This window comes from Myxocyprinus asiaticus, chromosome 9, assembly GCF_019703515.2.
Source record: "Myxocyprinus asiaticus isolate MX2 ecotype Aquarium Trade chromosome 9, UBuf_Myxa_2, whole genome shotgun sequence".
Classification (NCBI taxonomy): Eukaryota; Metazoa; Chordata; class Actinopteri; order Cypriniformes; family Catostomidae; genus Myxocyprinus; species Myxocyprinus asiaticus.
This window is the reverse complement of record NC_059352.1, coordinates 17,354,551-17,381,167: the sequence shown is the minus strand read 5'-3', so window position 1 is coordinate 17,381,167 and position 26,617 is coordinate 17,354,551. Positions and strand designations below refer to the sequence as shown.

The 26,617-nt window shown below is 38.0% G+C and overlaps 1 protein-coding gene across 1 annotated transcript; it reads left to right on the top strand.

The window, feature by feature from the left end:
* The first annotated feature begins 11,545 nt into the window (after positions 1–11,545).
* LOC127446044 (bridging integrator 2-like) lies at positions 11,546–26,073 on the top strand. The gene is made up of 12 exons (XM_051706662.1): positions 11,546–11,731; positions 12,300–12,380; positions 12,954–13,008; positions 20,004–20,098; positions 20,197–20,292; positions 20,955–21,062; positions 21,499–21,584; positions 21,676–21,751; positions 23,460–23,542; positions 23,744–24,386; positions 24,476–24,571; positions 25,213–26,073. The coding sequence occupies exons 1-12, from the start codon at positions 11,627–11,629 to the stop codon at positions 25,324–25,326; spliced, it is 1,638 nt and encodes a 545-aa protein (XP_051562622.1). The 5' UTR covers positions 11,546–11,626; the 3' UTR covers positions 25,327–26,073.
* Positions 26,074–26,617: the final 544 nt, after the last annotated feature.

Below are 26,617 nucleotides of genomic sequence, written 5' to 3'. Positions count from 1 at the left end.
CTCAAACTATCTGACCAGTATTTTTAACTTTACTTTTTAATTCCTCTTTCTCGTTTATATGTCTGTTAAATGCTGTCTGCTGTAGAAGAAACTTGAGGCTTGTGAAATTAAGTTCTACTGAGTTGTACTGGACTGTATTGTTTTTTTTTTTTACCTACGTTTACCTTCTCTTCACTTAGGAACAAAATGTTTGGTTACACTTTTGTCAGGAAATGTTTTGTTTTCTTTATAGGCATAATGACAAATTTTCATTTCTTTTAAATCAAATTTGATGGATTTATTTTCCCCGAATGGCATTTTAAATGATTGTATCTTTCGTGAGGTTCAAACGCAGCCCAGTGGTTCTTAGACCACAAAGGGCAGTTATCGTTTTAGAGAGAGAGAGTTGGTTAATGTCATTGCATTTTTATTTTTTTTTTTTTTTGTCCTCTGTATTATGACTGTTTTCAGTTTGAATGTTTTGGAGTGCTTAAACGCTGATAATTTTGTCATAGCAGTCAGAAAACCATGGTATTAGACTGCACATGCACTGAGGATGAGTCTCCTAAGAGTGAGCAGAGCAGAATACAAGATCACTTCTTGCTTTATCACCTCTTGTTACATCTCTACATTCTTCTTTGTATTTTTTGTGGTCCAACTTTGACTGTAAAACACACTCATCTATGCAACCTTTTCTCTTACACTGTGTGACGCTGCCTGCTAAACTAGCCTCTTTAGACCTTGAAATCTTTGTGGCTTTTTTGTTCTTGTGTTATGACTGTTTTTTTGTGGGGCAGTTTGTGCTTTGTGTGAGAATTTGACTTTTTTTCCCCTTCTGTTTTGATGGGGTTTTTTTTTTCTTCAATAAACTGAAAATACATAACCTTATGTGTTTTTCATGTTTATAAGGATATGCCTCTTTGTTCACCCCAAGATATTTAATGTTTGAACAAGTTGAAAATTTTAACATATATAAAAAATATATATGTATATATGTGTGTGTGTGTGTGTGTTTGCTGTACCCTAAAATATTTTTGCTGTTTGTAAGTTCTTTTATAGAGTATAACTTGCTAGAGGTCTGCACGAGCATGAAGTTGAAGCCCATACACAGAACCGCATGATTCGACCAGTAGCATCAAATTAAGCCAAATTTCAACCCAAAATCGCTGGTGTTCTTAATTTCTTCTCCAAGCAAGTAAATTGCATGCAATATGCTATATTTTATTTAAAGGGATAGGTCACCCAAAATGAAAATTCTTTAATGATTTATTCACCCTCATGCCATCCCAGATGTGAATGAGTTTCTTTCTTCTGCTGAACACAAATGAAAATTTTCAGAATAATATCTCCGCTCTGTAGGTCCATACATTGCATGTAAATGGTGGCCAGAACTTTGAAGATCCAAAAAGCACATAAATGCAGTGTAAAAGTAATCCACACGACTTCAGTGATTAAATCTATATCTTCAGAAGCGATATATGTGTGGGAGAGAAACAGATCAATATTTAAGTCGTTTTTTTACTATAAATTGTCCTCCCTGCCCAGTAGGTGGCAATATGCACAACGAATATGAATCGGCAAAAACAAAAGAATGTGAAAGTGGAGATTTATAGTAAAAAGGACTTAAATATTGATCTGTTTCTCATCCACACCTATCACTTCTAAAGATATGGATTTAACCACTGAAGTCATATGGATTACTTTATATGCGTTTTGGACCTTCAAAGTTCTGGTCACCATTCACTTGCACTGTACTGTATTAAGTATACAGGTGCATCTCAATAAATTAGAATGTCGTGGAAAAGTTCATTTATTTCAGTAATTCAACTCAAATTGTGAAACTCGTGTATTAAATAAATTCAATGCACACAGACTGAAGTAGTTTAAGTCTTTGGTTCTTTTAATTGTGATGATTTTGGCTTACATTTAACAAAAACCCACCAATTCACTATCTCAAAAAATTAGAATACATCATAAGACCAATAAAAAAAAAATTTTTAGTGAATTTTTGGCCTTCTGGAAAGTATGTTCATTTACTGTATATGTACACAATACTTGGTAGGGGCTCCTTTTGCTTTAATTACTGCCTCAATTTGGCATGGCATGGAGGTGATCAATTTGTGGCACTGCCGAGGTGGTATGGAAGCCCAGGTTTCTTTGACAGTGGCTTTCAGCTCATCTGCATTTTTTGGTCTCTTGTTTCTCATTTTCCTCTTGACAATACCCCATAGATTCTCTATGGGGTTCAGGTCTGGTGAGTTTGCTGGCCAGTCAAGCACACCAACACCATGGTCATTTAACCAACTTTTGGTGCTTTTGGCAGTGTGGGCAGGTGCCAAATCCTGCTGGAAAATGAAATCAGCATCTTTAAAAAGCTGGTCAGCAGAAGGAAGCATTAAGTTCTCCAAAATTTCTTGGTAAACAGGTGCAGTGACTTTGGTTTTCAAAAAACACAATGGACCAACACCAGCAGATGACATTGCACCCCAAATCATCACAGACTGTGGAAACTTAACACTGGACTTCAAGCAACTTGGGCTATGAGCTTCTCCACCCTTCCTCCAGACTCTAGGACCTTGGTTTCCAAATGAAATACAAAACTTGCTCTCATCTGAAAAGAGGACTTTGGACCACTGGGCAGCAGTCCAGTTCTTCTTCTCCTTAGCCCAGGTAAGATGCCTCTGACGTTGTCTATGGTTCAGGAGTGGCTTAACAAGAGGAATACAACAACTGTAGCCAAATTCCTTGACACGTCTGTGTGTGGTGGCTCTTGATGTCTTGACCCCAGCCTCAGTCCATTCCTTGTGAAGTTCACCCAAATTCTTGAATCGATTTTGCTTGACATTCCTCATAAGGCTGCGGTTCTCTTGGTTGGTTGGTTGTGCATCTTTTTCTTCCACACTCTTTCCTTCCACTCAACTTTCTGTTAACATGCTTGGATACAGCACTCTGTGAACAGCCAGCTTCTTTGGCAATGAATGTTTGTGGTTTACCCTCCTTGTGAAGGGTGTCAATTATTGATCTGTCAGATCAGCAGTCTTCCCCATGATTGTGTAGCCTAGTGAACCAAACTGAGAGACCATTTTGAAGGCTCAGGAAACCTTTGCAGGTGTTTTGAGTTGATTAGCTGATTGGCATGTCACCATATTCTAATTTTTTGAGATAGTGAATTGGTGGGTTTTTGTTAAATATGAGCCAAAATCATTACAATTAAAAGAACCAAAGACTTAAACTACTTCAGTCTGTGTGCATTGAATTTATTTAATACACGAGTTTCACAATTTGAGTTGAATTACTGAAATAAATGAACTTTTCCACGACATTCTAATTTATTGAGATGCACCTGTAATTGTTTTAATAATTAATTATATTATGTAGAATTGTTAATTTACATATGGAAATCTCCCTTAATCTCTTTAAAACTCCCTATCCAGTAATCATGAACAGCTGGAAAGGTCATGAAATAGTTGGAAATGGAAATTCATTAGTCAAAATGTTTTGGAACCATGTGATTAAATGGAGAACTTGTAGTTTAAAAATTTCAGTAGATGTAGTTTAATATGTGTGCTTTTTCAAGCCCTGAATGCGATTTAGTCCCAACAGCCAAAACAGAAATCCTAATGTAATCTTTTTGTTCAGAGTCATATTGCTGTGACCAGACTTTAGTTTGATTATCACAGTCCAGCTACTAAGTAGTCATTTGATTTTTGTCGCCTGATATTCCAAAGGGCATATTATACTAATCAGTCCAGACAAGATAAATCCCCTCTTAAAACAAATTGATCACCATCCATAGACATCTGCTATCCACTGTATTAGGCAGTCATGCATAAGAGGACATTTTGTTCCCATACACCAGCACCCAAACACCTGCCTGTGTTCACAGACCAACAGTATTAGCACTGACATTTTTGGTCTTAACCTACTTTCAAATCTCAAGTTAAAAAGCACTGACATGGTAGTGAAAAAAATGGAAATATGTTGGCTCTATCCAATAAGCCAAGCAGGTGTAATTGCTGTATGTTTTATGCATATTTAAACTTGGAATGAAGTGACGGACATAAAGAAGCTTGAAAAGAGTCAGGAGACATGGGGGATGGGGAATGTTCAGTCTATGGCCATGGTATGTACAGGGGGAGGGTCTCCTTTTTGTGTGTAAGTAGGATGGAAATGTGTTGGGAGAGTCTTTGTACTCGGTGGCTCCGAGGAAGGAGGCAAAACAACTTTACGATGAAGGTCATTACATAACCGCATATGCATGTATTGATTTGGTGGTTGCAGAACCAAATACCAGGACTATTCAAATAACATGTAAAAAGGACAAGAATATAAAGTAAATATTACTTTTTCAAATATATGCTTTGAAGTGCATATAGAAGGCTGATCTATATATGTATTATAATCTTTAATTTTATTAAATTTAATTGATTTTAGTTGTAGCATAATTATTTGTGCTTAGCCATACTTTACCATTATCCATTCTAGATTTTACTGTAATCATTGTGTAGGTTTTGGTGGTGTGCCATTGTGCTTCATTGAAATGCTTCAAGTCCATTTGCAAATGACAGTTCACGACTACACAGTGGCTCAACAGTATATAAGGGATAGGCTTTTATCTTACATAGGTCTTACATACACAGATGAGTCAAAACTTTATAACCATTCACAGGTGAAGCAAATAATGTTGATCATCTCCTAACAAGGCCTCATGTCAAGGTCTGGGTAGATTAGATGGAAAGTGAACAATCAGTTCTTGTAGTCAAGGTGTTTTATGCAGGAGAAATGGGCAGGAGTAAAGACCTAAGTGACTTTGACCAGGGGCCAAATTGTTATGGTCAGACAACTGGGTCAGAGCATCTCTGAAATGACAAGGCTTGTGGGGTGCTCCCAGTCAGCAGTGGTAAGTACCTACCGAAAGTGGTCCCAGAAGGAACAAACCACAAACCAGCGACAAGGTGTTGAGCGCCCAAGGCTCATTGATGCGCGAGGGCAACGAAGGGTATCCCATCTGGTCCAAACCGACAGAAGGTCTACTGTGTCACAAGTCAGAAAATTTTAATGATGGTTACTGGAGAAATGTGTCACAACACACAGTGCATCACACCCTGCTGCATATGGGGCTGCATAGCCGCAGACCGTTCAGAGTGCCCATGATGACCCCTGTCCACCGTCGAATGCGCCTACAATGGGCACGTGAGCGTCGGAACTGGACCTTGGAGCAGTGGAAAAAGGTTGCCTGGTCCGATGAGTCCCGTTTCCTTTCACGTGGACGGCCGTGGACGTGTGCGCCATTTACCTGGGGAAGTGATGGCACCAGGATGCATTGTGGGAAGACAACAAGCCAGTGGAGGGAGTGTGATGCTCTAGGCAATGTTCTGCTGGGAAACCCTGGGTCCGGCCATTCATGTGGACGTCAATTAGACACCTGCCACCTGCCTAAACTTTGTTGCAGACCAGGTACATCCCTTTATGACAATGGTGTTCCCTAATGGCAGTGGCCTCTTTCAGCAGGATAATGCACCCTGCCACACCACACACATTGTTTGGGAATGGTTTGAGGAACATGATGAAGAGTTTAAGGTGTTGCCCTGGCCTCCAGATTCCCCAGATCTCAATCCGATTGAGCATCTGTGGGATGTGCTGGAGATGGACCAACAAGTCCGGTCCACGGCGGCTCCACCTCACAACTTACAGGACTTGAAGGATCTGCTGCTAATTTCTTTGTGCCAGATACCACTGGACACCTTCAGAGGTCTTGTAGAGTCCATGCCTCAGTGGGGCGGCGCTTTTTTGGCAGCACACGGAGGCCAACAGCATATTAGGCAGGTGGTCATAATGTTTTGACTCATCAGTGTAATATATTGATGGTGTTGGTTTGTTTGTGTTATATCAAACCACAGCTTGCTCAGCTGGCAAGTCCTAAAAACAGTCTATTATTTTTGGCAAAATATTTGACAATTTTGTCATCATTTACTCACCCACATTTTGTTCCAAACCTCAGTGACTTTCTTTCTTCTGTGGAACACAAAAAGGAGATGTTAGGTATGACGGCGTTTTAGTGCCACGTTAAAAAAAAAAGCTATATTTCAAGAAAAAAGTTGTCATATTTTGAGAATAATCATTGTCATTCAAAATGTTTTGAGAATAATCTCATATCATGCCTTTTATTAGAATAAAGTCAAAGTTTTGAGAATATAGTCATAGAATTATGAGATTAAAATCATAATATTTTGAGAATAAAGACAAAATTATGAGAATAAAGTAGTATATTGCATGAAAAAAGTTGAAATATTTAGAGAGAGAAAAGCAAAAAAAAACAGTGCGTCATTATCACAAAGATACAATGGATGCCAAGCAAGCAGCTTCAATAATGCAAGAAATTTATATGATTCAGCAATAAAGAAATCCTTGGTCTTTTGGTGCATCATCACAGAGTTGTTGACAGGTGGCCAAAGGTTGAAAACTCCTGTACTAATGCACACCTCATTCATGAACGGAAAGCTCGCAAAAACTTCCCACAAATTCAGCTCGGCTAACTTGACAACAAAGTTGCATAGCTAATGTTATATCCCTGGTTAGTGGTGTTTACTGCATTCAAAGACCCAGATGCTCCACTTTGCTGATGTCCGCCACATCACTTTGATGTTACTTTCCTTACGACTTTTTCTCAAAATATTACGATTTTAATTTCATAATGCTACAACTTTTTTTTTTTATACGTGGCACTAAAACACTGTCATAGTTAGGCATAATGGCAGCTTAATCACAAATTACTTTCATTATTTGGGGGGGAAGCAAAGATGCAATGAAAGTGTGTGTGTGTGTGGGGGGGGGGGTCACAGTGTTATGCTCTATCCACATTGGTATAAATGTTTCTGGAAGCTTGCAGTAGAATGCAGCATCATGAATGATCCTTCACCGGATTTAGGTCAGTCTAAATGGAGCATAAGTGCGTCAGAGAGTGTAGAGTCAGTAAGAAAAAGGTCATTAACACTGGTATGGTTGTCTTAAAATAACTCTGTGGATGCTTTCCCAGTAAGCATTTGACTTATGATGTGCCAATGAATAATGATTGACCGCATGTAATCAGAGCATGTTCGGGATCATATAAAGATTTATTTGGATTTTTAAATCAATTTTTGTTTAGTATTATGTAATGCTGCACATAGTTAAATGCAGTAGGTATAGCAACAAGAATGTAGGCTCTGCACCTAAGATTTGATTAAAAAAGTCATTTTCCATTTAACTTTTAAAAGTTAAATACCATGTCAGCAGAATTATATGAATTATGTAACATTCCGATAAAAACAGCAACACAAATAATTTTCAGTGTGAATATTGAGGTACTTATTGACCTTATAATGTTAAAATGATTACATAGATTACAGCATGACCGGTTTGCAGGTTAGAAGAGGATCTGAGTGAACACAGATTTGTATTCTTCAAGCGGAGAATGATTTATGATTTGCAGATTATGAGCATCAGAATACCACAAAGAAACATTAAAGCAGACTTTCCAAGAGAACTATCTGGTACACTATGCTGACTCATTCTCTCTGTCTCACATCTTGAAAGCTTCTGCACAATTGAGACAGATCATCTAATTAGAAAATGGACACTTAAAGGGATAGTCCACCCAAAAATGAAAACACATATGACTTGCGATCCTCTGTGAAACACCAAAGGAGTTCATTTGGCAGAACGTTAAGTGTCAGTCACCATTCACTTACGTAGTATGCAAAAAATTTATGAATAAAAAAAAAAATTAAAAAAAATGATGCACTGAAAGTGAATGGTGACTGGTGCAAACATTCTTCCTAACATTTTTAGTGTTCCACGGAGGACAGAAAGTACAGGTTTGGAACTCATGAGTGTGAGAAAATGATGACAGAATTTTCATTTTTGGGTGAACTATCCCTTTTAACAGATAAAAAATTATGTAACAGGCACTGTATTGTAATGTCAATGAACAGAACATGCTGCCAATGAATAATTAATGAGACTGACAGCATAATAAAAGACTATGATTTTTTTTGTTTTTTTTTTTGTAAATCTATGATTTTTCCATTAAATTATTAAATAGATTATATAAATCTAAAACTAAATACAAAACAATCAAGTTTCACTTTTCAGTTATAATAAATAAATAACTAATTAAATAAAAAATTACCAGCACTGTCATCTTGTGGCGATGTTAGAGCAGTGCTAAATGGTACGTTTGTCAATGTTGGCTCAGATGGTCTTTAGACAACAGTAAATTTAGGGTGAAGACTTACAGAGGCACTATGCTGTGTAATTTCAAATGAAGATATAAGCCCTAAGCATTTTAACCCTTAAATGCATGATAATTTTCCCAAACACTCTTACATATTCGGGTCTTTAGAGATCCGGAGCTTATATCTATCAAAAATAGATACAAAAATGTTTGATATGTTTTGATGTTTAATTTTTCATAAATCAAGGAGATAATAAAACAAATCATGACAAATCTAGAACAGGATTCATTATTTTCACACTGGAAATTCATGAGATGCAACTGGCTGTCAAACACATATTGAGCTACACAACTCATAATCTACACATATGTTACACATACGTTACACATATGTATTTTCTCAGGATTTATTGAGTCTAAATAGATGAACAACTTACATAATTTAGGTAGTACACCCAAATGACAATAGTCATATCATACTGTTCATGTGTTACGCTTGCTATAGTTTACTTCAATGTTGTTTCTACATCAGCTAGCTATGTCAAATGTAAATCAACTCAATCACAGAAACATCTTTGCCACCTTAAGTAAGAAATAACAAGTATAATATGTATGTGTACATGCATATGGGATACTGATAATTCACCATTGTTGATAATTCATTGTTGCACAGAAAATCAATGTGATATAGTGTTTATTTGGATGAATATAGTACTCATTTCTCTTGTAATAAACAAAGAAATAGATATCCTGTGATAGTAAACTTAAATAGATATTAAATATTCATAAACAATATAATTTATTGAAGTGCGGAAAAAACCACACTCTTACATACCTTGGGTCTCCAAAAACCCTCTACACTTTTGGTACTTAAACCATTATAAAAAAATAAAAAACATAGTTGCAATTTTGACTTTTTGTGTGTGTGTGTGTGTGTGTGTGTGTGTGTGTTACACTATTTATAAGAGATAGATTGAGGAATACTAAAGAGGTGTGGGCACAACTCCAAAAAATTGATGAGGTACAGGGGGTGGAATGAGGTCCCGGATCTCTAAAGACCCAAGGTATGCGTTTAAGGGTTAAATGAAGGGAGGGGAGCTGGCAATGTAAAAGGTTTATATAATGCAGCTTATGTAATTCAGATGCAAACAGAACTCACCAGCCATTATGTCACTCTCATAAAATAAATATTTTTTGTACTCATATGGAACAATCATTTGGAGTTGTTATGATACATATTTAGATTATTAATTATTTAATAATATTTTAACACAATGATTTATGTTTAAAATTTAAAAATTTAATTCAAAGCTTTGAGATACAATTATGAGGAATGTAATGCAATGTGACAACACATGATTTACAATGCAAAACAAACATACAGTGTTTGTTTCCACACCTTTGACAGAACAGCACAAACATTCTTAAATCTATCTATCTATCTATCTATCTACTCACTGAGCACTTTATTAGGAACACCTGTACACCTACTTATTCATGCAATTATCTAATCAGCCAATCGTGTGGCAGCAGTGCAATGCATAAAATCATGTAGATACGGGTCAGGAGCTTCAGTTAATGTTCACAACAACCATCAGAATGGGGGAAAATGTGATCTCAGTAAAACATCCAGTGAGCGGCAGTTCTGTGGACAGAAATGCCTTGTTGATGAGAGGTCAACGGAGAATGACCAGACTGGTTCGAGCTGACAGAAAGGCTACGGTAACTCAGAAAATCACTCTGTATAATTGTAGTGAGCAGAACAGCATCTCAAAATGCACAACACGTCAAACCTTGAGGCGGATGGGCTACAACAGTAGACGACCACGTCGGGCCTGTGACCACTGCAGCCTCAGCTTTCTGTTCTTGGCTGACCGAAGTGGAACCCGACATGGTGTGAGCCTGTGCTCACTGTGACACTGGCGAGGTCGAGACAGAGACACACTTTCTCCTTCACTGTGTGAAATTTACAGATGTGAGAGAAATACTTTGACAAACTCTCAATCCTCATGCCACAGTTTTCTAGTTCAGCAGAAACAGATCATGTAGGTGTTGCAGCAAAATAAATTTGAGCTGCACACCCTCAGAAACCCATCACTACATTGATCAACATAATCAAGGGGTATTAATGTACATCTGTCACCATATTTTTAATAATGTCTTGTTAAATGCTTATTCTAATTTTTAATTGTATATTGTTGTTATAGTTATTTTATTCATTACCTGGCACCTTATTTTAATTATATTATTATTGTCATTTGTTACTGTTATTATTATTTCTTGTCATTATCTGTTTTGTGTGTTAATGCTTTTGCAATATTGTATGTAAAAACAATCATGCTAATAAAGTACTTCAAATTCAAATTTAATTGAGAGCGAGAGAGAAAAAAATTGATCTACAGTACAACTGGCTGGACAGTAAGTGACAGCTATACAACACAAGCCTGAAGCTCATTTTGAGATCATCTGATTGACTTTGATTTTTCACCTGGAATTATCGAAATATTTTTCCTACTTTGTGGCTAGTTAAAAATTGTGTTAACCCAAAATTTGGCAATTGAAACTGAATTAATTAAAAGTGCTGTTCATCACCAAACGGGGCAAAAGGTTAAACCTAATCCTCAAACTCACACCATTGGCCGAGAGCCGCCTCCATGTTTTCTGATTTGCTAACACATGAGGGCCGCGGTCAAATTCTTCATCTTTTTTTCTTTCTTTATTGCTGTTTAAAGAGCCTAGGGCTGTTACTTCTCAAGACATTTATTTCAGTCTCATTTCATGAGCGTTATTCAAAATAATCTCTCACATCAGCTGTTGTTTGAAGGAATTTGCATAGGAAGTCCTTAAATGTGTAGTTTTATGTTACAAACCGAATAACAGTTTTTAAAATAAGTAGCCTAGTTGTACAGCTAATGTTACAAATAAAATAAAGTTTTAAACAAAGTATTCTTTTCAGGTTGGCGTCCAACAGAAACCGTTGTAATTTGACATAACCAACGTAATGTCACTGGAGTAGTAAACGGCCATCATTACTGCCATTTTGTTTCGTGTGGTTCAATTTCACGTTAAGCCCACAGGAAAGGCACAGGTGTAGTACCGCTAGTTGACTTTGTTGATGCTGCCGTCACAAGGTGTTAAAATATCAGCTGAAAACCAAACACGTTTGGGCGCGTGACGGAGGAATGTTGCTTGGTTAGTCAGTCAACCGCCTTGACGTGGGTTCCCATAAGTTTTTTTTTTTTTTTTTTCTTTTCTTCAAACTAATACGCAAACGTCAATAAAGTGAATTTGGAGTGGAAACTAACTGTAGTACGCTTTGCTCCTACACCCCCACAGTCTGTTCACTCCGCCCAGGAACCGTCAGTTTATAGAAGGAAGCGCAGAGACATAAGAGAGAAGAAACGCCTGTGTGCCAGCTGATCAGAAGTGAAGATGGCTGAGGGAAAACTAGGTGCCAATATTGGGGGCAACATTGGCGCGGGAGCGGGCATCCTGGCCAAACGCTTTCAGAAGTCAATGAACCGAGCTCAAGAGAAGGTAGGTGGGTTACATGAGTTCAGGACCTTGTCTCTCAAGTCTTGCTGTCCTGGGTGTTTAAATATATTTGTCTTTGATCCATCATATTTAAAGTTCTAAAGAATAAGGTGTACAAAGGTTTTGCTTTAGTTTTGTTGTCTGTCAGGGTTGTGTATGAGTTGTAGAGCAGTTTTAAATGCAGTTGGGTGAATAACACAAAGTTTGCCACTTCCTGCCCTCAATCACTTCCTTTCTAGGCTCTGTCCTCTTACCTCCTCCACAAGATTGCACTATTTTTAGAACAATTTAAAATTATGTACCCCCTAATTTACAACCAGTTTTCAGAATTTTTTATTTATTAATTTAATTGTTCCTAGATAGCTCCCATGAGCATTTCTGACCATCCTTATAAAAAAATTAAAAAAAAAAACAATTAAACAAATTGCAATGTTTTGAGTGTAAATGTGGAACCGCCTGATGACTCATGTTTCAGTGGCTATACAGTGACAGCTCTTGATCCTCTTCTGATATCATGTCTGACTGAAATCAATGACCATGGTTCTTGTTGGGATGGATGTTTTTATTTTAGGTCCTGCAAAAGTTGGGGAAGACAATGGAGACAAAAGATGAGCAGTTTGAAGAGTACTCTGCCAACTTGAACAAACAGCAGGTACTTCAATATTGTGTCTAAAAGTGAGAGACACTAAAGAAGAGTGTGCATCCTCAAATCTTCTATTGGTTAACAGCAGATTTACAAGCAAGTCACAATCTGCATTTATTGGAGTGTCTGCTCAGTTATAGGATACTGTTGTTTTTTAAAGAAACTGTGCTTGGTGTGAGTTGTTTTGTATGAAAAGTGATATAACCATAATTTGACAAAAGTATCACAGGAAACTCCACCTTAAGACAGTGTTTAATTGGAACTCAGACATGAATGCATCTCTCCCAGTGTTCTGGCTTAGAGTCTGTATGCAATAAAGCTGTAAAGCAACTGCTTCCCGTATCACCTACATATTTTCTGTTTTAAGAATTCTACGTATACCGAAAGTTTTCTATTTTCCATATGATGAGATGGCTATTAAGTTAGAAGAAACATAGAGTATTTCTACTACGTTTCAAAATGGCATTGGCTGTAAAGCTAACCTTTTAAACCTTTTTATAAACAATGAGCTTTACATAAACAACAGTCTTGATAAACCTTTTCCATTTAGATATGTAATGTTTGTTTTCTTTTTCTGACCAGGCAGATGGCACCAGGCTCTATAAGGATGTTAAGGCTTACTACAATGCTGTCAAAGGTATTGTCTTACATGATAAGAGCAGCCATCAGCTACTATATCATTTAGTCATTCATTTTGATAAAAATGTTGAAATGTATATAAGGCATTTTGTCTCTCTGATTTAACTATTTGAATCAATTGAAGAATTTGGATTTATTCTGTCATTCCTATAGAGCTGTTTGTTCATTCTACTTGTTATATATATATATATATATATATATATATGGTCTGGCACCAGCAATCATGCCACAGTCCAAATCACTGATGGTTGATTTGAACATTAACTGGATATCCTCACCCATATCTGCATGATTTTATGCACTGCACTGCTGCCACCCAGTTGGATGATTAGATAATCGCATGGATGAATGTTGGTGCCAGATGGGCTGGTTTGAGTATTTCTGGAACTGCTGATCTCCTGGGATTTTCACACACAACAGTCTCTAGATTTTACTCAGAATGGTGTTAAAAACAAAAAAACATCCAGTGAGGGTCAGTTCTGTGGATGGAAACGCCTTGTTGATGAGAGAGGTCAACAGAGAATGGCCAGACTGGTTCGAACTGACAAAGTCTACTGTAACTCAGATAACCGCTCTGTACAATTGTTGTGAGAAGAACAGCATCTCAGAATGCTATTCTGAGATGTGGGTTGGCGCTGTTTTGGTGGCACGAGGGGGACCTACACAATCTTAGACAGGTGGTTTTAATGTTGTGGCTGATCGGTGTATATACTGTATATATATATATATATATATATATATATATATATATATATGTGTGTGTGTGTGTGTGTGTGTGTGTGTGTATATATATATATATATATATATATATATATATATATATATATATATATATATATATGTATGCACGCAAACATATACACTGGTGGCCAAAAGTTTGGAATAATGTACAGATTATGCTCTTATGGAAAGAAATCGGTCCTTTTATTCACCAAAGTGGCATTCAACTGATCACAATGTATAGTCAGGACATTAATAACGTGAAAAATTACTATTACAATTTGAAAAAAAATGTTCAGAACCTCTTAAACTACTTCAAAGAGTTCTCATCAAAAAATCCTCCACGTGCAGCAATGACAGCTTTGCAGATCCTTGGCATTCTGGCTGTCAGTTTGTCCAGATACTCGGGTGACATTTCACCCCACGCTTCCTGTCGCACTTGCCATAGATGTGGTTGTCTTGTCGGGCACTTCTCACGCACCTTACAGTCTAGCTGATCCCACAAAAGCTCAATGGGGTTAAGATCCATAACACTCTTCCAATTATCTGTTGTCCTATGTCTGTGTTTCTTTGCCCACTCTAACCTTTTCTTCTTGTTTTTCTGTTTCAAAAGTGTCTTTTTCTTTGCAATTCTTCCCATAAGGCCTGCACCCCTGAGACTTCTCTTTACTATTGTACATGAAACTGGTGTTGAGCTGGTAGAATTCAATGAAGCTGTCAGCTGAGGAAATGTGAGGCATCTGTTTCTCAAACTAGAGACTCTGATGTACTTATCCACTTGTTTAGTTGTACATCTGGCCTTCCACATCTTTCTGTCCTTGTTAGAGCCAGTTGTCCTTTGTCTTTGAAGTCTGTAGTGTACACCTTTGTATGAAATCTTCATTGTTTTTTGGCAATTTCAAGCATTGTATAGCCTTCATTCCTCAAAGCAATGATTGACTGACGAGTTTCTAGAGAAAGCTATTTCTTTTTTGCCATTTTTGACCTAATATTGACCTTAAGACATGCCAGTGTATTGCATGCAGTGGAAACTCAAAAACAAACAAAAAGACAATCTTAAGCTTCATTTAACGAACCAAATAGCTTTAAACTGTTTGATGTAATGGCAAGTGATTTTCTAGCACCAAATTAGCAGTTTAGCAAGGATAAGATTATTACTCAAGGATAAGGTGTTGGAGTGATGGCTGCTTGAAATGGGGCCTGTCTAGATTTGTTTAAAAAATATTTTTTTTTCAAATAGTAATGGTGCTGTTTTTTACATCAGTAATGTCCTGACTATACTTTGTGATCAGTTGAATGCCACTTTGGTGAATTAAAGTACCAATTTCCTTCCGAAACAGCAAAGTCTGTACATTATTCCAAACTTTTGGCCGCCAGTGTATCAGTTGAAGTCAGAAGTTTACGTACACTTAGGATGAAGTCATTAAAACTCATTTTTTAACCACTCCACAGATTTAATATTAGCAGACTGTAGTTTTTGGCAAGTCCTTTAGTACATCTGCTTTGTGCATGACATGAGTAATGTTTCCAACAATTGTTTACAGACAGATTGTTTCACTTTTAATTGACTATATCACAATTCCAGTGGGTCAGACGTTTACATACACTAAGTTAACTGTGCCTTTAAGCAGCTTGGAAAATTCCAGAAAATGATGTCAAGCCTTTAGACAATTAGCCAATTAGCTTCTGATAGGAGATGTAGTGAATTGGAGGTGTACATGTGGATGTATTTTAAGGCCTACCTTCAAACTCAGTGCCTCTTTGCTTGACATCATGGGGAAATCAAAAGAAATCAGCTCCTCAGAAAAAAATTGTGGACCTCCACAAGTCTGGTTCATCCTTAGGAGCAATTTCCAAATGCCTGAAGGTACCACGTTCATCTGTACAAACAATAGTACGCAAGTATAAACACGATGGGACCACGCAGCCATCATACTGCTCAGGAAGGAAATGCATTCTGTCTCCTAGAGATGAACGTAGTTTGGTGCAAAAAGTGCAGATCAATTCCAGAACAACAGCAAAGGACCTTGTGAAGGTACTGGAGGAAACAGGTAGACAAGTATCTATATCCACAGTAAAACAAGTCCTATATTGACATAACCTGAAAGGCTGCTCGGCAAGGAAGAAGCCACTGCTCCAGAACCGCCATAAAAAGCAAGACTACAGTTTGCAAGCGCACATGGGGACAATGATCTTACTGTTTAGAGAAATGTCCTCTGGTCTAATGAAACAAAAATTTAATTGTTTGGCCATAATGACCATCGTTACTGTAAAAGGTCTGTAATGAAAAGGAGGAAGTGGGAGACAGGTAATTTATTTTTACAAACACAAACTCGCTTTTCAGCACAGTTTTCACAACAGCACAGACTCAGTATGTGCGTGGCAGCTCTCTCGCCCTCACTGGCGTCCGGCTCACTCTTAAAGCCCATCTCCACTCTCACTGCAATGACAAACAGCTGTTAGAGACAATCATTGCCAGGTGATGATCCTTACCGTTCTCATCTCCTGATCTCGCTCTCCATTCACAAGCCGGTGCTCAACCATGCCCCCACCACCACAGTTATGTTTGGAGGAAAAAGGGTGAGGCTTGCAAGCCGAAGAACACCATCCCAACCGTGAAGCATGGGGGTGGCAGCATCATGAGGAAGGAAAATTTTGTGGATATATTGAAGCAACATCTTAAGGCATCAGCCAGGAAGTCAAAGCTCGGTCACAAATGGGTCTTTCAAATGGACAATGACCCCAAGCATACCTCCAAAATTGTAACAAAATAGCTTAAGAACAACAAAGTCAAGGTATTGGAGTGGCCATCACAAAGCCCTGACCCCAATCCGACAGAAAGTTTGTGGGCAGAACTGAAAAAGCGTATGCGAGCAAGAAGGCCTACAAACCTGACTCAGTAACACCAGTTCTGTCTGGAGGAATGGGCCAGAATTCCAGCAGCTTATTGTGAGAAGCTTGTGGAAGGCTACCCAAAACATTTGACCCAAGTTAAACAATTTAAAGGCAATGCTACCAAATACTAACAAAGTGTATGTAAACTTCTGTCCCACTGGGAATGTAATGAAAGGAATAAAAGCTGAAATAAATAATTCTCTCTACTATTATTCTGACATTTCACATTCTTCAAATAAAGTAGTGATCCTAACTGACCTAAGACAGATTTGTTAGGAATTGTGAAAAACTGAGTTTAAATTTATTTTGCTAAGGTGTATGTAAACTTCTGACTTCAACTGTGTATAAAATGTGTGTGTGTATATATATATATATATATATATATATATATATATATATTATTAGAAAAGATTTAAGATGTAATTTAGATCAAGGTGCAGTTCATAATTACCTCAAGTTCTCAGATATCAGGATGAAAGTGAGTTTTTTTTCTTTTTCACTCCTTCAATGTGGTTGGCCTGTAGGCCTCGGGGTGAGAGTGAAAGTGAGATGGTGGGTTGCTCTGATCATGAGGAGAAGAGATGGGATGACACAGATGGTCTCAATCATGTCTCTCTGATTCAGCTTTTGAGGAAGTGAATGTTTGTTCTCAATGGAACTGAAAATGCTTATGGTGTAAATGTCTACAAGAATAGTCAGTCTTCCCTCTTAAGAAGTTTTAGAGGGGTGCCTGGGTAGGTCAGCGAGTAAAGACGCTGACTACCACCCCTGAAGTCGCGAGTTCGAATCCAGGGCGTGAGTGACTCCAGCCAAGTCTCCAAAGCAACCAAATTGGCCTGGTTGCTAGGGAGGGTAGAGTCACATGGGGTTGCTATAATGTGGTTCTCGCTCTTGGTGGGGTGCGTGGTGAGTTGTGTGTGGATGCGGAGAATAGCGTGAAGCATCCACACATGCTATGTTTCCGCGGTAATGCGCTTAACAAGCCACGTGATAAGATATGTGGATTGACAGTCTCAGACGCGGAGGCAACTGAGATTCATCCTCCGCACCCAGATTGAGGCAAGTCACTACGCCACCACGAGCACTTTGAGCGCATTGGGAATTGAGCATTCCAAATTGGGGAGAAAAGAAGAAAAAAAAGATTTAGAGGAGACTGATATGAAGAGGGGACTGAGTTTGAGGAAGAAATGAGACGTTAGTTTTGCTTAGACCACATGCATGGCTTTGATTTAAAAAGGACAAAAGTTGGTTTCCTCAGACTTAAGCATTGGTATTTCATAATGTATCATTTTCTCCCTTAAAAGCGTTTTTAGGAATCCACTGGTTATTAAAATCATGATATATATATATATATATGCATATTTTGTATGAAAATGTTTTAATTTAAATGTTTTTTATATCTATCATTAAAAATGCTTTGAATGTTTGTCTCAAAGAGCAATGGTTTCTTAAGCAGTGAACATGTGACCATGTCAAAATTGTTGCTATTATACAATTCAAAGTGTGAGCTGTGGAGCTTATACACTGATGAGCCAAAATATTATGTCTGCTCACAGGTGAAGCAAATAACAGTGATCATCTCCTAACATGGCCACATGTGAAGGTCTGGGTAGATTAGATGGTAAGCGAACAATCAGTTCTCATAGTCAATGTGTTAAATACAGGAGATATGGGCAGGAGTAAAGACCTGATCGACTTTGATAAGGGCGAAACAACTGCATCAGAGCATCTCTGAAATGGCACGGCTTGTGGGGTGCTGCCTGTCAGCAGTGGTGAGTAGCTACCGACAGTGGTCCAAGGAGTGACAAAACCACAAACCGGCAACAGGTTATTGGGCGCCCAAGGCTCATCGATGCGCTAGGGCAAAGATTGCTATCCCGTCTGGACCGAACCGACAGAAGGTCGACTGTGGCACAAGTCACAGAAAATTTTAATGATGGTTACGGGAGGAATGTATCACAACAGTGCATCACACCCTGCTGTGTATGGGGCTGCATAGCCACCGACCTGTCAGAGTGACCGTGATGACCCCTGTCCACCATTGAAAGCACCTACGATGGGCGTGCGAGCGTCAGAACTAGACCTTGGAGCAGTGGAAGAAGGTCTTCTGGTCCAATGAGTCCTGTTTTCTTTTATATCATGTGGACAGCCGCGGACATGTGTGCTGTTTACCTGGGTAAGTGATGGCACAAGGATGCACTGTGGGAAGATGACAAGCCGGTGGAGGGAGTGTGATGCTCTGGGCAATGTTCTGCTGGGAAACCCTGTGTCCGGCCATTCATGTGGACATCCATTTGATACATGCCACCTACCTAAACATTGTTGCTGACCAGGTACACCCCTTTATGGCAATAGTATTCCCTGATGGCAGTGGCCTCTTTCAGCAGGATAATGCGCCCTGCCACACTGCACGCATTGGCTGTGAATGGTTTGAGGAGCATGATGAAGAGCTCAAGGTGTTGCCCTGGCCTCCAAATTCCACAGATCTCAATCCGATTGAGCATCTTTGGGATGTGCTGGACCATTAAGTCTGATTCACGGCGGATCCACCTTGCATTTTACAGGACTTGAAGGATCTGCTGCTAATGTCTTGGTGTCAGATACCACAGGACATCTTCAGGGGTCTTGTAGAGTCCATGCCTCTGCGAGTCTGTGCTGTTTTGGTGGCACACGGAGGATCAACAGCATATTAGGCAGGTGGTCATAATGTTTTGGCTCAAAAGTGTATGTAGTTTTAACCAGAGACTATTTAGCAGAGACGGGTCACTTCTATTAAAATGAATGGGAGAAATTGGAACTCCCAACTGTCAATGGATGTACGGTTAATGAATATAGAAAGGAAGTCCTGCCTTACAGGTAAATGAGCCAATCATATTTTAGATAAAGACATTGCCTGTCAATCACCCCAAGAATGAGCATGTGCATTAGCTATACAAGCCAGGATTTTTTTTTTTTTTTGTGTAATCTGAGGTAAAGAAGCACAAGTTATGATACCAGTGTTGTTAGATTTACTGCTGATTTCCCCATTCAAGTAGATAGGAGCTGCACTTGTATGCCACTTGTTTACATAGAAAAATAGCTGCCTGGGAGCATTCCAAAGATGACGCCAAGTGCACTGACTTGCTAAAAAGACTTTGGTTTGAACACACATTTAGTCAAAAATGATTTAATTGCTTTAAACAAGTGTTGCAATTTTGCTACAGTGGGTCTTACCAGTATACTCGTGGGAGGATTTCGTAGTTTCTTGTAAATTCAGTCACACCTCTGTTACTTGTTGCAGCTTGTTGGGATTAGGCATAGACTGCTGAGACCACTTCAAAATTGTGTATGATTTTCAAAAGAATACACTTGTCACCATTTACACTCTTTTCTTCTCAGTGATGCATGAGTCATCTAAACGCCTATCCTTGACTCTCAAAGATATCTATGAATCTGACTGGCATGGTGTAGAAGACCTGCCTGTCATTTTGGAGGTAAATCAGACCTTTTACTGAATGTTTCATAATTATGCTTGAAAATTTTTTTTATTTCCTTTACCCATCTTCTTCATCTCTCTGGGTTTATATTACAGAGTGAGGATCTCCTGTGGAATGACTATGAGGAGAAGCTGAGTGATCAAGTTGTTCGAACAATGGAGAATTATACTGGACAGTTCCAAGATGTCAAGGTTCGTACATTAGAGCAATCACAGAACACACCCATGCACTGCCAAGTTAATTCTTTCACTTTCTAGCTATATAGCTATATCTATTGTTTAACAGGTTCCATGTCCAATCAATTGCATTCTAGAATGAGAATGTCTCCTCTCCATAATACCAAGTAAGAATAGCTGCAGGGTGGGCGGGGTTACTCCAGAAGGGGGTGTGATTACTCCAAAAGGGGGTTGCGCCAACTCTAAAAGGGGGCGTCACTTCCACACACATAGATTAGGGGCTCCCTATATCTTTGATGGTGGTTTGGAACTTCCACCCCATTTTGAAGCTCTGCCTGCAGCTATATCCTTCTCCCTAATACCACCTGGCTCCAACTAGCAATAGCATGTACCTTATGATGGTTTTGCTGGACTGTGACATAAATTAAAGGCTCTTGGCTTTTTAAAAAAGGCCTAACTTCCTGTTCCCATAGGGCATACGCATGATGGAAGAAAGGTGCCCAGAGTTGTTCCTGCCAAGCTACTCAGCCTTACAGGCTATATGGTTAGGATTAGGTTTGGTGGCAGGGTTAGGGCCTTTGCTGCCTGCCAGGAACAATTCCATACACCTTTATACAATGGGCATCAGTGAAATTTAACTATTGCTTTAAAAGTCTAAGTATACTGTGTTCTTGCAGGAAAGAGTGTCTAAACGAGGAAGGAAGCTGGTGGACTATGATTCAGCTCGACATCATCTGGAGGCGCTACAGAGTTCCAAGAAGAGAGATGAGATAAAAGTAACCAAGGTGAATAATTTCAGAATTAAAAAATGCCATAGCTTTAGAAATGGAGATAAAGGAGAAGTGTGTAATTTTTTCGATGTTAAAATACTTTTTCCTATCACAGCTTAATGTGCAGAGACAACTTTAAGTAAGCCATTTGAATGTTGACTAAGATTGAACTGTGTTTGTCTGTGTGACCCAAGATAGCACCATTCGCTCAACTAATGGTGTGACTTTGGGGTGGGAACCACAATGTACCCCAACACCAATGCGTGTTTACCAAACAATGGCGAGTGGGAGGAGTGTTTGGAAAACCAGTTTGAAAATAGTCATTATTTTTGCAATTTCAATTGGTGCTGCAGAAATTACACACTTGACTGGTAATATCAGTAGTTTATAGTTCAAAGATAAAGTTAACTAAATAATATGACCATGACTGTTGGTGCTGATCTCCTGTCAGGCAGAGGAGGAGTTCAATAAAGCCCAGGAGGTATTTGAAGACATAAACAAAGAACTGAGAGAGGAGCTACCTGTTCTCTATCAAAGGTTGGTACAGCTTTTTTAGCAAAGATAAAACATTGGACTAAATACTTTTAGCCAGTTTCTTAATATGGCTACAAACTCTTCCTGCTTTCAGCCGTATCAGCTGCTATGTCACCATGTTCCAGAACATCTCAAACCTGCGGGACATCTTCTACAAGGAAATGAGCGTGGTAGGAATGAGATGTTTTCTTGCTTTGTGTGAATTATGAATAATTGTACATTGTTTCTCTCAAATCTCAAAATGTTTCTACTACAACAACAAACAATAAGTACTTTAACTGTAAAGCCCTTATACAGTATATGATGCTTTGAAATGGGTTGAACTGAAAGTGTTTTAACAATTGCAAACTGTACAGATTGTATTTAAAGGAATATTCTTGGGTAAATGGTGATTACAAGTTCGCTCTAATGATCTCAATAGAAAAGTTGAGCATTTTTGGCATGCTTTTGATTACCAAAATAATGTTAAGCTGAAGTGTGTAACAGAATTGCAAAAATAAACATTGTTTTTCAAACACTCCCCTGGTTTGCCCTTGATCTAACAATCAGACTGTCCCGGCCCAAACTCAAGGTCGAGCCAATGTGGCATTTTGGAGCAGGACAGATCGCTCAAAACAAACAGAGCAATTTTTATAGCGCCAAAGAGAGACAGTATTTACAACCTACAAGTGGTTTGCTTATAGTTGTTACTGCATAATAAGTTGGGACATGAGAAAGTATTTGAGCACTGAAAAGGTTACACACTTAATCTTAAAGTTATGCGTGTATAATGGAAGACTATGGGGCAAACGGATGTTAGTGCATAACTGTCAACACACATTTCTGTTTGTTTTTACAAACTGAGTTGCAAGTTAATATATTTTTTTGTTTTTTGTAATAAACGGCTTGCCACAGATGCTGTCAATAGAGCTTAAATAGTTTTTAACCTTGAATGTTCCTTTAGCTTAAAGGGGATAGTTCACCCAAAAATGAAAATTCTCTCATCATTTACTGACCCTCATGCCATCCCTTTCTTATTTTTGCTAAACACAAACAAAGATATTTAGAAGAATATCTCAGCTCTGTATTTCCATACAATGCAAGTGAATGGTGACCAGGACTTTGAAGCTCCAAAAAGGAGATAAAGTCAGCATAAAAATAATCCATATAACTCCAATGTCTTCTGAAGTAGTTCAGATGGTTTTGGGTGAGAACAGACCAACATATAACTCCTATTTCACTGTACATCTTGCCATTGCAGTCTTTAGGCATGTTCATGATTTCAAGCTCGATTACACTTCCTAGTGCTTGAAGCATGTGCAGAGCGCTAGATGGCGCTATAGTAGGTGAAATCGAGCTTGAAATCATGTTTGCCAAGGAGACTGCTGTCAAGATGTTCTGTGAAAAATAAGTTCTTTTTATCTGTTCTCACCCAAAACCAACAGTACCACTTTAGAAGACATTGATTAAACTACGGGACTATGTTTATGCTGACTTTATCTGCTTTTTGGAGCTTCAAAAGCCTGATCACCATTCACTTGCATTGTGTGGACCTGCAGAGCTGAGATATTCTTCCAAAAATCTTCGTTTGTGTTTGCAGAAGAAATAAAGTCATACACATCTTAGATGGCATGAGGGTGAGTAAATGAGATCATTTTCATTTTTGGGTGAACTAAAACTTTAATAACTGGACCTCCATAACTCACAACATTTCCCTTTGATTAACACTGTTGTCTTGATTTTATATTTTAATTTCAGTTGTTTTTTTTTTTCAGTCCCTATGTGATTTTCAAAATTAATACATGTATAAGTGAGACTATGATAAAAAATAAAAATAAAAACAATGAGCAGATGAGAGTTGAATGTAGCAGAATGATGGAATTCAGTTTCATTTTTCAGTTGAATCATGACATTTATAATATGATGAAGAAGCTTGAGGATCAGCACTCAACCAAACCCTTCATTGTCAAAGGCCTTAACAGGTAAAATCTATATTAACATCTATTCTACATGTTTTTTAAATTTATTTATTATACAATCCTTATCAGCAGGAAGACAAATACATTTTTAATTATTGGAAATTTCCTATTATTGGCCAAATAAAAATATTTCCAGAGTGCCAAATATACCTTAGTGGTCTTTATTGTCTTTTATGTGCCTTGTTTTTCTTCCCCTGTGACTAGCACTAAATCTAAGAAGAGAAAATCTGTTACTATCTCCGCTCCTATCCCGTGTAACACTGCCTTCCCTCCTGATCATCCTGCCATGAGCAAGCTCAGCATGCCTGACACTCTCACACACAAAGACACACGCTCAGACACTCCCTCAAAGAGTACAGGAAGTGCATCATCTGAAATATCAGACTCTGAATCCAACTCTTTTGACAGTGAACCCAACACACCCAAACGTCAGTCTTTTTGCTCAGAGGGTGAAGGGGTTAAATCTGAGGGAGCCACTGAAACTGAATCAAAAACTAGCACTGGTGAGTCAGTACAAACAAATGGCCAGGAACACTTGATTCAAAGTTTGGCATCCACTCAGCAGGCTGAAGAGGATGAGAGTAAATCTGTAGCTTCATCTGAAGAAACTCATTTATCAGAAGACACCCAGCGTGCATCTACAGATTTCGACAATGATTCTAAGCCCTTATCGGGCGATGAAGACCAGACTGTTCCTGTCCCCACTCCTCGCCGACCCAGCACCTCCAAGAAGGCTGAGGGAGAGAAGGATGAAAATATGACAGGAGGTAGTGAGTTGGAGGAAGCAAAGGAAGTCATCAAAAGCCAAAGGGCGGAGTATGAATATCCTCCCGGTTTCCTCTACAAGGTACAGTGACACTTACCGAAAGGGTTATGACACTGTCATGTAGTCATTGATTTGTATTTATCTGGGTAAGCATTTTATTTTTTTTACAGGCAGTGGCTCTAGAGAGTCAAGACTTGGATGAAGGTGTGCTTTTGCTGTTTGAAAAAGGAGACATGATCCTTACATATGCTGATGAAGAAGATAAGGTGAGATATAAAGTCACTTTACACTTTATTAGGGACACTGGTTCTGTTCTGTTCTGTGGTTGGGTTCTGTTGGGTTTTATTAAAACTAAGTGTATTTTTAGATTTATTGTATCACATTTATTATTTACTTGATCATTAGCTATAATTAAATCAGAAAAGTTCTTCTTCCTCCTCCTCTTTTTTTTTTTTTTTTTTTTTTTTTTTTTTTTTTTTGGAACTTAAGGGGAAGGGGTCCGTCTCATAAATTTGGTCAGAATGGGGATCACTGTCTAAGCCTTTAAAAACTCCAGGTGTAAGTTCTATAGTTTATTTGGTAAATGTGTTTTCATTATAGTTTATACGCATCTCTTGTTATAAAAACAAATTATCCACCAAGCATATGAGGTTTTTTTATGCGCATTTTGGAGATTTTATTCACAACTTCGTGTTTACATCAAGACTTTTTATGCAACATCCCAAAATATACATAGAAATACGTGAATGAAAAATGACTGAAACTTCATTTGTATGGACTACTTTTGTGCTTTTATGAATAACTTAATTGTTCATCATTATGATTAAATTAATCATGTTCAATGACTCTTATGATGTTATACTACTCTTTAACATTCTTGTAATGTTGTGTGAATACTATGTTGTAGCCGGAGGGCACCGTCTGGGCAGTGAGAGAGCAGGACTGGATCCAGTACAAGGACCTAACACTTCTCTCTGGCATTGTCCAGGAGACCATGATCCAAAACATCACCTCTGACTAAAACATGTTGTTAAGTCGCACCTTGCAACTTGGGATGCAGGATGGCATCACATGAACTAGAGTTCCCCAAACTGCCTGCCGCAATCCTGTTCTGAGTGCCTGGATGTTGTAATATGAAATCTGTCTAGACTTTGCTCTAGGCATGAAAGACAATCTGATGACTTGAGTAAACAGTGTCCTTACAACTAAGTGTTGCCTTAAGACAGCCACACAATGTTTTCAGATTTTTTTATTTTTCTTTGTGTCTTTCTGTCTTTTATAGATTTGTAATATTGATCGCTGCATTTATGTGTTGTTTGTGGTTTTGCAGGTAATCTAATCTTGAATCATCTCTCTCTCTTTTGCATAAATGTAGCCACTTATTTCGAATCAGGAAAAAAAAATGGTTTAGACACACTAGAGATCACAGCAGTTAATATGCACTATGTAAAACATTTCCAAAGCATTTTTTAACAATGAGTATTAATAGATTTTCTGGTGTTTTGTTGAATTAGATGTGGTTGTTCCAAGGGTCCTGTCTCCATGTGTGTTTTAAGAGTGTAATGTTGTTGTGTATGCTGTTTCTGATATAATTCACAGTGTTAAAGATATACTTAGAGCAAAAAACTACCAAGCTCTTCAGTGTTTACAGGAACAAAAAAAATGTGTTAAAGTATGCATTTCATGACTGTGAAGCAGTTTTCTTATATGAACAAATTACAGAGAAAATCTATTGTTTTTATACAATAAAGTTGACCGTTGAAAAGAAGTATGTTTGCTTTAAATGTCCAGTGCTCGAAGTATTCTTTTTAAAACTGCATTAAATTTAAAACTAAAACAAACTGTTTTGTAATGTTTAAGATGTTAGTGATACCTAGTGGAAAATAGTGGAATTTCACATACATTTGCTGTGCCTGTTTGCCAAATCTTAATGCTCATCTCTGTTCAGTGTGGCTTGCAGAGACCTCAGCAGGAGCTAAAGGATAAAAAAAAGGGCACTCTGTTGTACCTATATATACATATTCTTTGCTTTTATAGTATTTAAGCATTTTATTTTATTATATACATTTTCTAATTTTCCATTATTTCCTTTATCACAAATAGCTTATACTGTTATCTTTCTCACAAAAAAGTACCATGGTACGTATTACAATGTTTTTGAGACATGGCACATGGTGATGCCATGTTTTTGACGTGCTATGGTAAAACAATGATATTTTTTTTTTTTTTTAAGTACCTTGGAGTACCATGAACATACTGTATCATGAAATATGAATATAATAATCATTCAGTACCTTGGTATTACTCTTCTA

Bases quoted from the DNA above. Each gene is read 5' to 3' on its own strand.
- LOC127446044 (XM_051706662.1), top strand. From the start codon at position 11,627: ATGGCTGAGGGAAAACTAGGTGCCAATATTGGGGGCAACATTGGCGCG. The intron at 21,063-21,498 runs GTGAATAATTTC...ATCTCCTGTCAG, and splicing joins ATGAGATAAAAGTAACCAAG to GCAGAGGAGGAGTTCAATAA. The intron at 21,585-21,675 runs GTTGGTACAGCT...TCCTGCTTTCAG, and splicing joins CTACCTGTTCTCTATCAAAG to CCGTATCAGCTGCTATGTCA.